Source organism: Lates calcarifer, linkage group LG16_LG22, assembly GCF_001640805.2.
Source record: "Lates calcarifer isolate ASB-BC8 linkage group LG16_LG22, TLL_Latcal_v3, whole genome shotgun sequence".
NCBI classification, from domain to species: Eukaryota; Metazoa; Chordata; class Actinopteri; family Centropomidae; genus Lates; species Lates calcarifer.
In genome coordinates this window covers 293,150-306,296 of record NC_066848.1, presented here as the reverse complement: position 1 = coordinate 306,296, position 13,147 = coordinate 293,150, and the positions used below count along the sequence as shown (strand labels likewise).

General features: G+C 40.9%; 1 protein-coding gene across 40 annotated transcripts in view; it reads left to right on the top strand.

Annotated features, from left to right (window-relative positions):
• Window positions 1-12,329, top strand: part of LOC108892635 (NACHT, LRR and PYD domains-containing protein 12) — a 69,800-nt gene extending 57,471 nt beyond the window's left edge. For 16 of the 40 annotated variants that reach the window (XM_051076733.1, XM_051076720.1, XM_051076710.1 and 13 more), the window contains 11 exons: window positions 1,318-1,494; window positions 2,215-2,388; window positions 3,083-3,259; window positions 4,263-4,436; window positions 5,233-5,409; window positions 6,050-6,223; window positions 6,959-7,132; window positions 8,137-8,310; window positions 9,006-9,179; window positions 10,184-10,357; window positions 11,181-12,329. In XM_051076733.1, the coding sequence (XP_050932690.1) occupies window positions 1,318-1,494; window positions 2,215-2,388; window positions 3,083-3,259; window positions 4,263-4,436; window positions 5,233-5,409; window positions 6,050-6,223; window positions 6,959-7,132; window positions 8,137-8,310; window positions 9,006-9,179; window positions 10,184-10,357; window positions 11,181-11,196 (1,765 nt within the window). In that variant the 3' untranslated portion in view covers window positions 11,197-12,329. The remainder of the gene's footprint in view (window positions 1-1,317; window positions 1,495-2,214; window positions 2,389-3,082; window positions 3,260-4,262; window positions 4,437-5,232; window positions 5,410-6,049; window positions 6,224-6,958; window positions 7,133-8,136; window positions 8,311-9,005; window positions 9,180-10,183; window positions 10,358-11,180) is intronic. The other 24 variants (XM_051076731.1, XM_051076721.1, XM_051076739.1 and 21 more) reach the window with 22 other exon arrangements.
• Window positions 12,330-13,147: the final 818 nt, after the last annotated feature.

Below are 13,147 nucleotides of genomic sequence, written 5' to 3'. Positions count from 1 at the left end.
GATGTTCATCAAACATCTTGTTGAGTTACAAACAGTTTTAGTTTTTCAGTCAAAGGTTGGTTTTGTTCAAAGGTGAGTATAATAAGATTTTTCTTCTTCCTGCTTCTTTTCAGTCATGAGATGTGCAAACAGAGTTGTACTGTGACCTCGAATCACTTTTTGTGTGGAATTGTGCATTGTGAGCAAAACACATGCAAATGAGATGAAAACAGGACGAGTCCAACTCATCAAATGCTTCAAGTCAATATAAAGTCCTCTTTGATAATAACATGTTCTATAACATGTGTCCTGACAGACTTGGTGGTTGTGGACTCTCAGAGACTGACTGTGAAGTCGTGGCCTCAGCTCTGAAGTCCAACCCCTCCCATCTGAGAGAACTGGACCTGAGTGACAACAACCTGAAGGACTCAGGAGTGAAGCTGGTTTCTGCTGGACTGGAGAGTCCAAACTGTAGACTGGAGACTCTGAGGTCAGTTCACTGACTGAAGCTGTTGGAGTTTTTTTAGAAACTGAATTCAGATCATTGACTGAAGTTTGAAAGTTTGATAAATGATCAGGATTTGACTGAACACACAGTTCAGTGTTTCCAGGAATTTTCAGCACAGAACAGCTGCACACTTGAATGAAAGACTTTATTTCTGACTTTCAGTCAATCAATCAAACTTAATTTCTTCTTTCATACAGTTCAGTGTAATTCAGAATGTTTTAGAGAAAACTGACAGGCTGATCATATGTTGGAGCAAATGTGAACAGTGAAACAAGTTTAGTTTAAAAATATATATAATAATAATATAATAACAGTGCAATCCTCATGTGCCCATATAGACATTAAAGAGTGATTGATGTCAGTAATCAGTGTGAAGCTTTATAACCTGACTGCAGCAGCAGGAAGGATTACTGCCACCAACAACTCTGTCATCTCCATCTGACATCTGACTGTTGTTTAAAGCTAAAACTGAAACTGTCCTTTAACACGATTTAATTACACAAAGCTGCTCAGATACAAAACACAGGAAGAAGAAGGTCATGAGATAAATAAGATAAACAGAGTTTTAGTCCAACGTGTCTGATGTGATATTGATCCTGTAGTTAGAGACTGACCGAGGTCAGCAGCAGGTTCTGAATCAGTGTTGACATGAACAGGTGTCTGAATGTTGAGCTGATATTTGGATGATGTCTGTAGAAGGCTGACATTATGATGATCCACAATAACAGAAGGACAAAGTCACTCTACTCATTTTAGACTGAACATCATTGATCAGGACAGATCTGATTGATTATCAATGATTTGATCTCCATCTTTGATTCTTTATTCAGGTTGAAGTCCTGCAGTTTGTCAGAGATCAGCTGTTCTTCTCTGGTCTCAGCTCTGAAGTCCAACCCCTCCCATCTGAGAGACCTGGATCTGAGTAACAACAAGAGGCTGCAGGATTCAGCAGTGAAGGATCTGTGTGGTTTTCTGCAGAGTCCAGACTGTAGACTGGAGACTCTGAGGTCAGTTCACTGTCTGTTACGGCATCGGCCGTTTTTTTAATCCGCCGGCCGATAAGAGATCAATTTAAAACGCGGTTATTTTGGCTCTGATGCAGCCGCGCCTCTCTGTTTGCTGTCACTACTCTGTCTCCAGCATTGTCCCGCCCACAGCACCATCTGATTGGTTACACACAGAGCCACGGCAACAGCCAATCAGCAGTGAAAGCTGTGCATGCACAGTGCTCACACACACTGAACAACTCTGCTTTTTGCGCCACAATCTGGTGCTGCTCAACTGGGACTACTAATTGATTTGAGACTCACATTTCTTCTTATTTCCTTTATAAAACTTCAGGAAGCTGTTTAATTATTTATTTAAAATTTCAGTTAACTTTATAAGACATGCTGCTGAGCCTGGGAGCTCCCTGCACTTTCTGTTAGAATTTTAAAACAATGTCTATTGTCTAAGATAAAAAAACCTTTAACATGTTGCAAATCTGAAAAGCTGTTTAATAAACATATGCTTAAAAACATTTAAACAAAGTTAAGTGTTGGAGTTTGTATTATTCAAAATTTTGACGCCAATATTTTCACTTTTACTGCAAATGAATATCAGCTCCAAATATTGGTTATTGGGCCTGAAAAAACCATATCGGTCGATCTCTAGACAGAACATCATTGATCAGGACAGATCTGATTGATTATCAGTGATTTAATCTCCATCTTTTATTTTTTATTCAGGTTGGAGTCCTGCAGTTTGTCAAAGATCAGCTGTTCTTCTCTGGTCTCAGCTCTGAAGTCCAACCCCTCCCATCTGAGAGACCTGGACCTGAGGGGAAACAGCCTGCAGGATTCAGGAGTGAAGGATCTGTGTGGTTTTCTGCAGAGTCCAGACTGTAGACTGGAGACTCTGAGGTCAGTTCACTGTCTGTTACTGTTGGAGATCTTCGGTCTTTAATCCACAACTGAAGCTCATTTATCTTCACAGAACTTGAATCCATTGATTTAGAATGAATGACATGTTAAATAGTGGTTGTTCCATATTGTCAGTTGTTCTGATCTCACACTGAGAATTATTCCTTCAGGTTCAGTTCATGTCAGTCAGTTGTCATCAATAATGTCTGTTCACTTCAATCAAACCTTCACCACTCACACACTGGTATTTCTCCCAGTCAGAGGACTCATGTTTTCTAAATACACTGTAGAAAATGTCCAGTGGTCGTTGGTCACAACAACAAACAGAAGATCCTCACAGCTGATATTTGGACAAAGAACATGAAGAAAAAACTCTTGTTGTTTTCTGTTTCAGTTGATTTCAGTGAATCATCAGGACTAATGTCTGTTTGATCAAACTGTGTCTGTGTGTGTTTGACCTTTAACACAAGTCACACAACTGAGCTGAATTTACTTGTTAAATGTGTTTCACTGCATTAACTGCAACTCATTATTATTATTATTATTATTATTGTTGTTGTTATTATTATTTATTTATTTATTTATTTATTATTTTATTTTTTTTAAATTTAATTAATTAATTTATTTTTTTCCCATTGATCAGGACAGATCTGATTATCAATGATTTGATCTCCATCTTTGATTCTTTATTCAGGTTGGAGTCCTGCAGGTTGTCAGAGATCAGCTGTTCTTCTCTGGTCTCAGCTCTGAAGTCCAACCCCTCCCATCTGAGAGAACTGGACCTGAGCTGGAACATTAACCTGCAGGATTCAGCAGTGAAGGATCTGTGTGGTTTTCTGCAGAGTCCAGACTGTAGACTGGAGACTCTGAGGTCAGTTCACTGTCTGTTACTGTTGGAGATCTTCTGTCTTTAATCCACAACTGAAGCTCATTTATCTTCACAGAACATGAATCCATTGATTTAGAATGAATGACATGTTAAATAGTGGTTGTTCCATATTGTCAGTTGTTCTGATCTCACACTGAGAATTATTCCTTCAGGTTCATATAGAGCAAATTTGTCTGTAAACACATGGTTTGTGTTAGAGAACAGTTCCTGAGAACGTGTCACGTCTGTAAACTCTGTATCACTGCAGTGTGGAGTCAGACTGTTTCACAGTTTTCCATCAGTTTCATTCTCAGGGTTGTTTGGGGGGGGTCTGAAGAGCCACCGCTCGCCATAACCCCGCCCCCAACACTGTACCTGTTATAAATAGCAGCGCTGCGTTAGCATCAGTGCTTCTCCTGCTCGACTGGTAAAGGTTTTGCCACAGTGATGGAGAGCTGAGGAACCAAACCACCACGGTCTCTGCACTGACCATTTCACTGTGACGACAAAGACAGTCTTTATACTTGGTTTTAATAAACATCAGTGATATGACCGCAGAAACAGAGTGACTTGTTTCTGGCTGTTTGATCAACAAAAAGCTCCGGTGGCTCAAACGTACAGAATAGGGAGCTAGCAGGATGCTAACAGGATGCTAACTGTCACTGTGCTGCACTGAGTGGGCGTGGATTCAGCTCTGGCAGCGAACACGCCCCCAGCATCAGAGCAGAGAGGCTCCTTCATTTATCAAGATTTAGAAACTGGATTTTCTACATTAGCTGATCTTTTTAACCATTCACATTTAGCTGGGTGGTTAAAAGCACATTTCTCTGTGGAGTGACTCAGATCACATGACTATCACTGCTTTACAGGAACTTTCAGGTTCAGTTCATTTCACTCAGTTGTCATCAACAGTGTCTGTTCACTTCTTATTATTGATGTTGTTATTATTGATCAGGACAGATCTGATTATCAATGATTTGATCTCCATCTTTTATTCTTTATTCAGGTTGGAGTCCTGCAGTTTGTCAGAGATCAGCTGTTCTTCTCTGGTCTCAGCTCTGAAGTCCAACCCCTCCCATCTGAGAGACCTGGACCTGAGCTACAACAAGCTGCAGGATTCAGCAGTGAAGGATCTGTGTGGTTTTCTGCAGAGTCCAGACTGTAGACTGGAGACTCTGAGGTCAGACTCCATATTTTCTTTGTGTGCTGAGATGAATGTGATGGTAAAGTTGTGTTGACTCTAACCTGCAGACATCAGGCTCATATTATACTGATCCACACTGAGGATCTTAAAGGTAAAGTCAGTTTTCTTCTTCTGTGGTTTAGTCCAGTGACTGTGGCAGAGAAATGCTGAGCTACAGATTTCAAACTTTAATAGAAGAAGAAAAACCCTTCACTGTTTAAATCCCATCAGACTGTTTTCCACTCTGACATGAACAAATGTATCTTCAGTATTTTCTTGTTCCAACACGACATCAAGTGATGAGACTGAAGAGAAACTGACTGAGAGATTCAGACCAAACTCACCATGTTTGTTCAATGTGGTCTCCACTGCAGGAAGTGACAATGTTGGAGATTTACTTTGAATCATTGGTCGACTTTTCTCCACAGTTCAGTCTGACATGTTTGTTCTCTTTGAAAACTCGAGGATCTTTAGTTGAATCTCAGATAAATGTGTCTGCACAGCCTGAGTTTGTAGATGGAGCCTGTGGTGGAGCTGCAGAGTTTAAGAGCTGAAGTCACTACGTCTTTATTGAAGCAGCAGCATGTTGTCATTAATATTAATGAGAGCTGTTTTTCTCTTTGTGTCTCTGACTGTTTTTAAGCTGCATCCTGTTGGTTCAGGTGTTTGGAGTTTCCAGTTTCTAAACTTGTTCATTCTAAACCTTCTTCAGCTCTGAACAGATGATGAAACACTGAATGGATTCAAGCAGGAACTTTGTCTCCTAAACTCACATCTTTGATTCTTTATTCAGGTTGAAGAACTGCAGTTTGTCAGTGATCAGCTGTTCTTCTCTGGTCTCAGCTCTGAAGTCCAACCCCTCCCATCTGAGAGACCTGGACCTGAGTCACAACAACAACCTGTATGATTCAGCAGTGAAGGATCTGTGTGGTTTTCTGCAGAGTCCAGACTGTAGACTGGAGACTCTGAGGTCAGTTCACTGTCTGTTACTGTTGGAGATCTTCTGTCTTTAATCCACAACTGAAGCTCATTTATCTTCACAGAACTTGAATCCATTGATTTAGAATGAATGACATGTTAAATAGTGGTTGTTCCATATTGTCAGTTGTTCTGATCTCACACTGAGAATTATTCCTTCAGGTTCAGTTCATGTCAGTCAGTTGTCATCAATAATGTCTGTTCACTTCAATCAAACCTTCACCACTCACACACTGGTATTTCTCCCAGTCAGAGGACTCATGTTTTCTAAATACACTGTAGAAAATGTCCAGTGGTCGTTGGTCACAACAACAAACAGAAGATCCTCACAGCTGATATTTGGACAAAGAACATGAAGAAAAAACTCTTGTTGTTTTCTGTTTCAGTTGATTTCAGTGAATCATCAGGACTAATGTCTGTTTGATCAAACTGTGTCTGTGTGTGTTTGACCTTTAACACAAGTCACACAACTGAGCTGAATTTACTTGTTAAATGTGTTTCACTGCATTAACTGCAACTCATTATTATTATTATTATTATCATTATTGTTGTTGTTGTTGTTATTGTTTTTCATTGATCAGGACAGATCTGATTATCAATGATTTGATCTCCATCTTTGATTCTTTATTCAGGTTGAAGTCCTGCAGTTTGTCAGAGATCAGCTGTTCTTCTCTGGGCTCAGCTCTGAAGTCCAACCCCTCCCATCTGAGAGACCTGGACCTGAGGGGAAACAGCCTGCAGGATTCAGGAGTGAAGGATCTGTGTGGTTTTCTGCAGAGTCCAGACTGTAGACTGGAGACTCTGAGGTCAGTTCACTGTCTGTTACTGTTGGAGATCTTCGGTCTTTAATCCACAACTGAAGCTCATTTATCTTCACAGAACTTGAATCCATTGATTTAGAATGAATGACATGTTAAATAGTGGTTGTTCCATATTGTCAGTTGTTCTGATCTCACACTGAGAATTATTCCTTCAGGTTCAGTTCATGTCAGTCAGTTGTCATCAATAATGTCTGTTCACTTCAATCAAACCTTCACCACTCACACACTGGTATTTCTCCCAGTCAGAGGACTCATGTTTTCTAAATACACTGTAGAAAATGTCCAGTGGTCGTTGGTCACAACAACAAACAGAAGATCCTCACAGCTGATATTTGGACAAAGAACATGAAGAAAAAACTCTTGTTGTTTTCTGTTTCAGTTGATTTCAGTGAATCATCAGGACTAATGTCTGTTTGATCAAACTGTGTCTGTGTGTGTTTGACCTTTAACACAAGTCACACAACTGAGCTGAATTTACTTGTTAAATGTGTTTCACTGCATTAACTGCAACTCATCATTATTATTATTATTATTATTATTATTATTATTATTATTGTTGTTGTTGTTGTTTATTGTTCAGCAGGAATCATGTTGACATTTCAGCTGAGCATTTTCCAAAGTATTCTATTAAATCCATCTGTAATTTAAAATAGTTTGTATTCAGTTTAGTTTATATCTGATCATCAATGATTTGATCTCCATCTTTGATTCTTTATTCAGGTTGGAGTCCTGCTGGTTGTCAGAGATCAGCTGTTCTTCTCTGGTCTCAGCTCTGAAGTCCAACCCCTCCCATCTGAGAGAACTGGACCTGAGTAACAACAAGCTGCAGGATTCAGGAGTGAAGTATCTGTGTGGTTTTCTGCAGAGTCCAGACTGTAGACTGGAGACTCTGAGGTCAGTTCACTGTCTGTTACTGTTGGAGATCTTCTGTCTTTAATCCACAACTGAAGCTCATTTATCTTCACAGAACATGAATCCATTGATTTAGAATGAATGACATGTTAAATAGTGGTTGTTCCATATTGTCAGTTGTTCTGATCTCACACTGAGAATTATTCCTTCAGGTTCATATAGAGCAAATTTGTCTGTAAACACATGGTTTGTGTTAGAGAACAGTTCCTGAGAACGTGTCACGTCTGTAAACTCTGTATCACTGCAGTGTGGAGTCAGACTGTTTCACAGTTTTCCATCAGTTTCATTCTCAGGGTTGTTTGGGGGGGGTCTGAAGAGCCACCGCTCGCCATAACCCCGCCCCCAACACTGTACCTGTTATAAATAGCAGCGCTGCGTTAGCATCAGTGCTTCTCCTGCTCGACTGGTAAAGGTTTTGGCACAGTGATGGAGAGCTGAGGAACCAAACCACCACGGTCTCTGCACTGACCATTTCACTGTGACGACAAAGACAGTCTTTATACTTGGTTTTAATAAACATCAGTGATATGACCGCAGAAACAGAGTGACTTGTTTCTGGCTGTTTGATCAACAAAAAGCTCCGGTGGCTCAAACGTACAGAATAGGGAGCTAGCAGGATGCTAACAGGATGCTAACTGTCACTGTGCTGCACTGAGTGGGCGTGGATTCAGCTCTGGCAGCGAACACGCCCCCAGCATCAGAGCAGAGAGGCTCCTTCATTTATCAAGATTTAGAAACTGGATTTTCTACATTAGCTGATCTTTTTAACCATTCACATTTAGCTGGGTGGTTAAAAGCACATTTCTCTGTGGAGTGACTCAGATCACATGACTATCACTGCTTTACAGGAACTTTCAGGTTCAGTTCATTTCACTCAGTTGTCATCAACAGTGTCTGTTCACTTCTTATTACTGATGATGTTATTATTGATCAGGACAGATCTGATTGATCAATGATTTGATCTCCATCTTTGATTCTTGATTCAGGTTGATGAACTGCAGTTTGTCAGAGATCAGCTGTTCTTCTCTGGTCTCAGCTCTGAAGTCCAACCCCTCCCATCTGAGAGACCTGGACCTGAGGGGAAACAGCCTGTATGATTCAGCAGTGAAGGATCTGTGTGGTTTTCTGCAGAGTCCAGACTGTAGACTGGAGACTCTGAGGTCAGTTCACTGTCTGTTACTGTTGGAGATCTTCTGTCTTTAATCCACAACTGAAGCTCATTTATCTTCACAGAACTTGAATCCATTGATTTAGAATGAATGACATGTTAAATAGTGGTTGTTCCATATTGTCAGTTGTTCTGATCTCACACTGAGAATTATTCCTTCAGGTTCAGTTCATGTCAGTCAGTTGTCATCAATAATGTCTGTTCACTTCAATCAAACCTTCACCACTCACACACTGGTATTTCTCCCAGTCAGAGGACTCATGTTTTCTAAATACACTGTAGAAAATGTCCAGTGGTCGTTGGTCACAACAACAAACAGAAGATCCTCACAGCTGATATTTGGACAAAGAACATGAAGAAAAAACTCTTGTTGTTTTCTGTTTCAGTTGATTTCAGTGAATCATCAGGACTAATGTCTGTTTGATCAAACTGTGTCTGTGTGTGTTTGACCTTTAACACAAGTCACACAACTGAGCTGAATTTACTTGTTAAATGTGTTTCACTGCATTAACTGCCACTCATTATTATTATTATTATTATTATTATTATTATTGTTGTTGTTATTATTATTTATTTATTTATTATTTTATTTTTTTTAAATTTAATTAATTAATTTATTTTTTTCCCATTGATCAGGACAGATCTGATTATCAATGATTTGATCTCCATCTTTGATTCTTTATTCAGGTTGAAGTCCTGCTGGTTGTCAGAGATCAGCTGTTCTTCTCTGGTCTCAGCTCTGAAGTCCAACCCCTCCCATCTGAGAGAACTGGACCTGAGTAACAACAAGCTGCAGGATTCAGGAGTGAAGGATCTGTGTGGTTTTCTGCAGAGTCCAGACTGTAGACTGGAGACTCTGAGGTCAGTTCACTGTCTGTTACTGTTGGAGATCTTCTGTCTTTAATCCACAACTGAAGCTCATTTATCTTCACAGAACTTGAATCCATTGATTTAGAATGAATGACATGTTAAATAGTGGTTGTTCCATATTGTCAGTTGTTCTGATCTCACACTGAGAATTATTCCTTCAGGTTCATATAGAGCAAATTTGTCTGTAAACACATGGTTTGTGTTAGAGAACAGTTCCTGAGAACGTGTCACGTCTGTAAACTCTGTATCACTGCAGTGTGGAGTCAGACTGTTTCACAGTTTTCCATCAGTTTCATTCTCAGGGTTGTTTGGGGGGGGTCTGAAGAGCCACCGCTCAGCATAACCCCGCCCCCAACACTGTACCTGTTATAAATAGCAGCGCTGCGTTAGCATCAGTGCTTCTCCTGCTCGACTGGTAAAGGTTTTGCCACAGTGATGGAGAGCTGAGGAACCAAACCACCACGGTCTCTGCACTGACCATTTCACTGTGACGACAAAGACAGTCTTTATACTTGGTTTTAATAAACATCAGTGATATGACCGCAGAAACAGAGTGACTTGTTTCTGGCTGTTTGATCAACAAAAAGCTCCGGTGGCTCAAACGTACAGAATAGGGAGCTAGCAGGATGCTAACAGGATGCTAACTGTCACTGTGCTGCACTGAGTGGGCGTGGATTCAGCTCTGGCAGCGAACACGCCCCCAGCATCAGAGCAGAGAGGCTCCTTCATTTATCAAGATTTAGAAACTGGATTTTCTACATTAGCTGATCTTTTTAACCATTCACATTTAGCTGGGTGGTTAAAAGCACATTTCTCTGTGGAGTGACTCAGATCACATGACTATCACTGCTTTACAGGAACTTTCAGGTTCAGTTCATTTCACTCAGTTGTCATCAACAGTGTCTGTTCACTTCTTATTACTGATGATGTTATTATTGATCAGGACAGATCAGATTGATCAATGATTTAATCTCTATATTTTATTCTTTATTCAGGTTGAGGAACTGCAGTTTGTCAGAGATCAGCTGTTCTTCTCTGGTCTCAGCTCTGAAGTCCAACCCCTCCCATCTGAGAGACCTGGACCTGAGCTGGAACAACCTGCAGGATTCAGCAGTGAAGCCTCTCCATGATCTTGTGAAGGACCCAGACTACAGACTGGAGACTGTGGGGTCAGTATCTGGAGTCAGTCCATGCTGCTTCCATCAGTATTGTCCTAAACACAGTTAGTATCAGAGCAGAGATCCAGTGTTTCCTGTAAAGCTGGGACCTTCTCAGTGGCTGCTTTCCTCAGTGAAGCTGTGAGAGGAGAATGGTGACAGGCTTCAGGATTGGACAGAAAGACAGAGAGACAGAGAACAGTCAGCCAATCAGATCAGCCAGAAGCTGGTCATGATGATGTGTTTGAGTTGATGTGAAGACGACTGTTGTTGTTGTGTTGAGGAAATAAAGCTGGATTCCAGCTGACAGCCTCACAGCATGTACAGAGACAGTGGTCCTCATTCATCAAACTGTGGAAGCAGCAGATCTGATCTGACACTGTTTGTTGTCTCATTTCAACACTGAACAACTGAGGAGTTTGATGTTTGTCACAGCTCTGAGATCAGTGTGACTGAAGCCTGCAGATCAGACGTCCACGAGCCACACACACACACACAGTGACTGTGAAATGTGACAGAGGAGTTGAGCTGTAACAACAGTGAATCCATCACTAAAGTGTTGATGACTCAGCACTTTGTTTCCTCTGTGGACTGAGTGAAATGTGCAGAGGAAACAGACTTGATGCTAAAAGTCTGTGCAGGTCTCAGTGTGTTCACTCCAATCTGTTAACCTGAGAGCTGAGAGGAAGCTGGCTCTGCTCCACAGCTGCTCCACAGCTGCTCTGAACAGGACTGAACAGGACTGAAGTCCCTGCTGCTCTTTATACTGGATGTGCTGATGAAGAGTCTCTGTAAACACTGATCCACCTCCTCTCTGCTCTGTCTCTCTCTGCAGGTGGTGGTGGTGGTGATGAGCTGAGTCCTGATGATCCAGATGTTGAAGCAGCAGCAGCAGCAGCTTGTGTGTAGAGAGGCTCTGACTGGACCATGTTACTGGGAGGTAGAGTGGAGAGGAGAGCTTCATCCAGCAGTGACTGACAGAGGAATCAGAAGAAGCAGTCTGAACTGATCTGAGAACAGCTCCACTGTCAGACAGAGTCCAGTCCACCATCATCCCTGTGTGTTCCTCTGGATCTGACAGAGCAGCATCAGTGTGTCTGGATGTTGAGTCACAGAAATCAGCTGATTCTCTGTTTGACTGAGCTTCACACAGAGACCAGATCCCTCTGAAAGGACTTGAACTCAGTTGAACTCAGACTGTTGTAGTTCATCAAGTGTCAGGATTTAATGAATCATTAATTAACTGCATGTTAAATCACTTTATGAGAAATGTGCCTTCACTCTGACTGCTCTTCAGTTCTGCTGTTTTATAGCAGAATAATAATTCAGTGTAAATTCAGATGGAGATTTATTTGTTAACTAAAAACGCTCAGTGAAGCTGTCAGTCATGTTTCAGGTTGTTTCTGGTTGGATGGAGCCGTAACAACCTCCACCAATCAGAGGCTGAGTGCAGCCTGACAGGTAAAACCCAGGACTGGATAAACCCACCGAGCTGTGGCTGCTGCTTGTAAAGGCTGTTGCTGCAGATGTACGGTAGTAAAGAGAAATGCAGGTGTATCAGAGGACACTGCTAAAAGGTTTTGGTGAGGAAATGACAGAGTCATTTAAATGCTCTGCAGCTCTGTTCCTCTGTCATCAGCACTGAGCTGCTTTGTTCATTGACATTAGACGTCAGATTTGATTTGATTTCAGAAACACTTTAATCTTAACCTTCAGAAAGTGGATCATATCAGCCCAGTTCTCAGGTCTTCACACTGACTTCCTGTCTGTCAGAACTCATTTAAATGTCCTGCTGTTGGTTTATAAGACACTGAAGTTTAGGACCAACATACTAAACCTGGACCAGCAGCATTCAGTTTTTATCTCTACATGTGGAACAGACTCCCAGAGAACTGCAGGTCTGCTGAAACATGAAAACCAGTGCTGAAGACCTCTGTTCACCACTGAGTTTATTATTGATGAAAATCACTTATTTCCTGCTCTGCACTGTGACTTTTACTCTTCAGTTTTTATTTTCTGATCCACTCTTATATTTCTCATTGCTTTATATTGTCTTTACATTTTGTAGATTTATCTTTCACATAGTGGAGGTGTGTCCTGGATCTCTGTCTGTCTGTCTGTCTGTCTGTCTGTCTGTCTGTCTGTCTGTCTGTCTGTCAGTCAGCCTCCAGTCTCTCTCAGTGTGTCAACCTATCAGAAGCCTCCAAAGCCATGACATCATGGTCTGGGCTGTAATCGTATTTACTTTGAATTTAGTAATAATTTCTCCTCTCTCTCATCATTCTACATTTATCAGATAGAACGTTTTGTTGACACTAACTGAAGTTCAGTCTGATTTAATGTCAGTGAGAAAAAAACATGAACCTCTGGTTTTAAACTGTACAGACAGCATATTGTATATTTTAATTCACTGTGATGATATCTACTCTCATATCATTAGTACTGTATCTGATCAATATTAAATCACACAGCTTTAAAGTCTTTATTATTGATAATCTGATTAAATCCCTTCATTCACCTCCCTCCATCAGTTTATTAAACATGTCCCTGATGACGTCTCCTCTGAGTGTCAGATAGAAACCTGCAGAAATTAAACTGTTAACAGGTGATCAGTTAGCATAGCATCAGCTAGCATACCTCTCCCCAAATTATGATCAAATCAGTGAATAAAGTATTGTTAGTGTTGTTATTGGCAAACATACATTTTGGGAAATAATAATCAGTGAATGCAGAGGTAAACTGGAGGAACATCACTCCTCTGGTTTCACGTGTTTATTTACAGTTTCTGTTCCAGATGTTTTA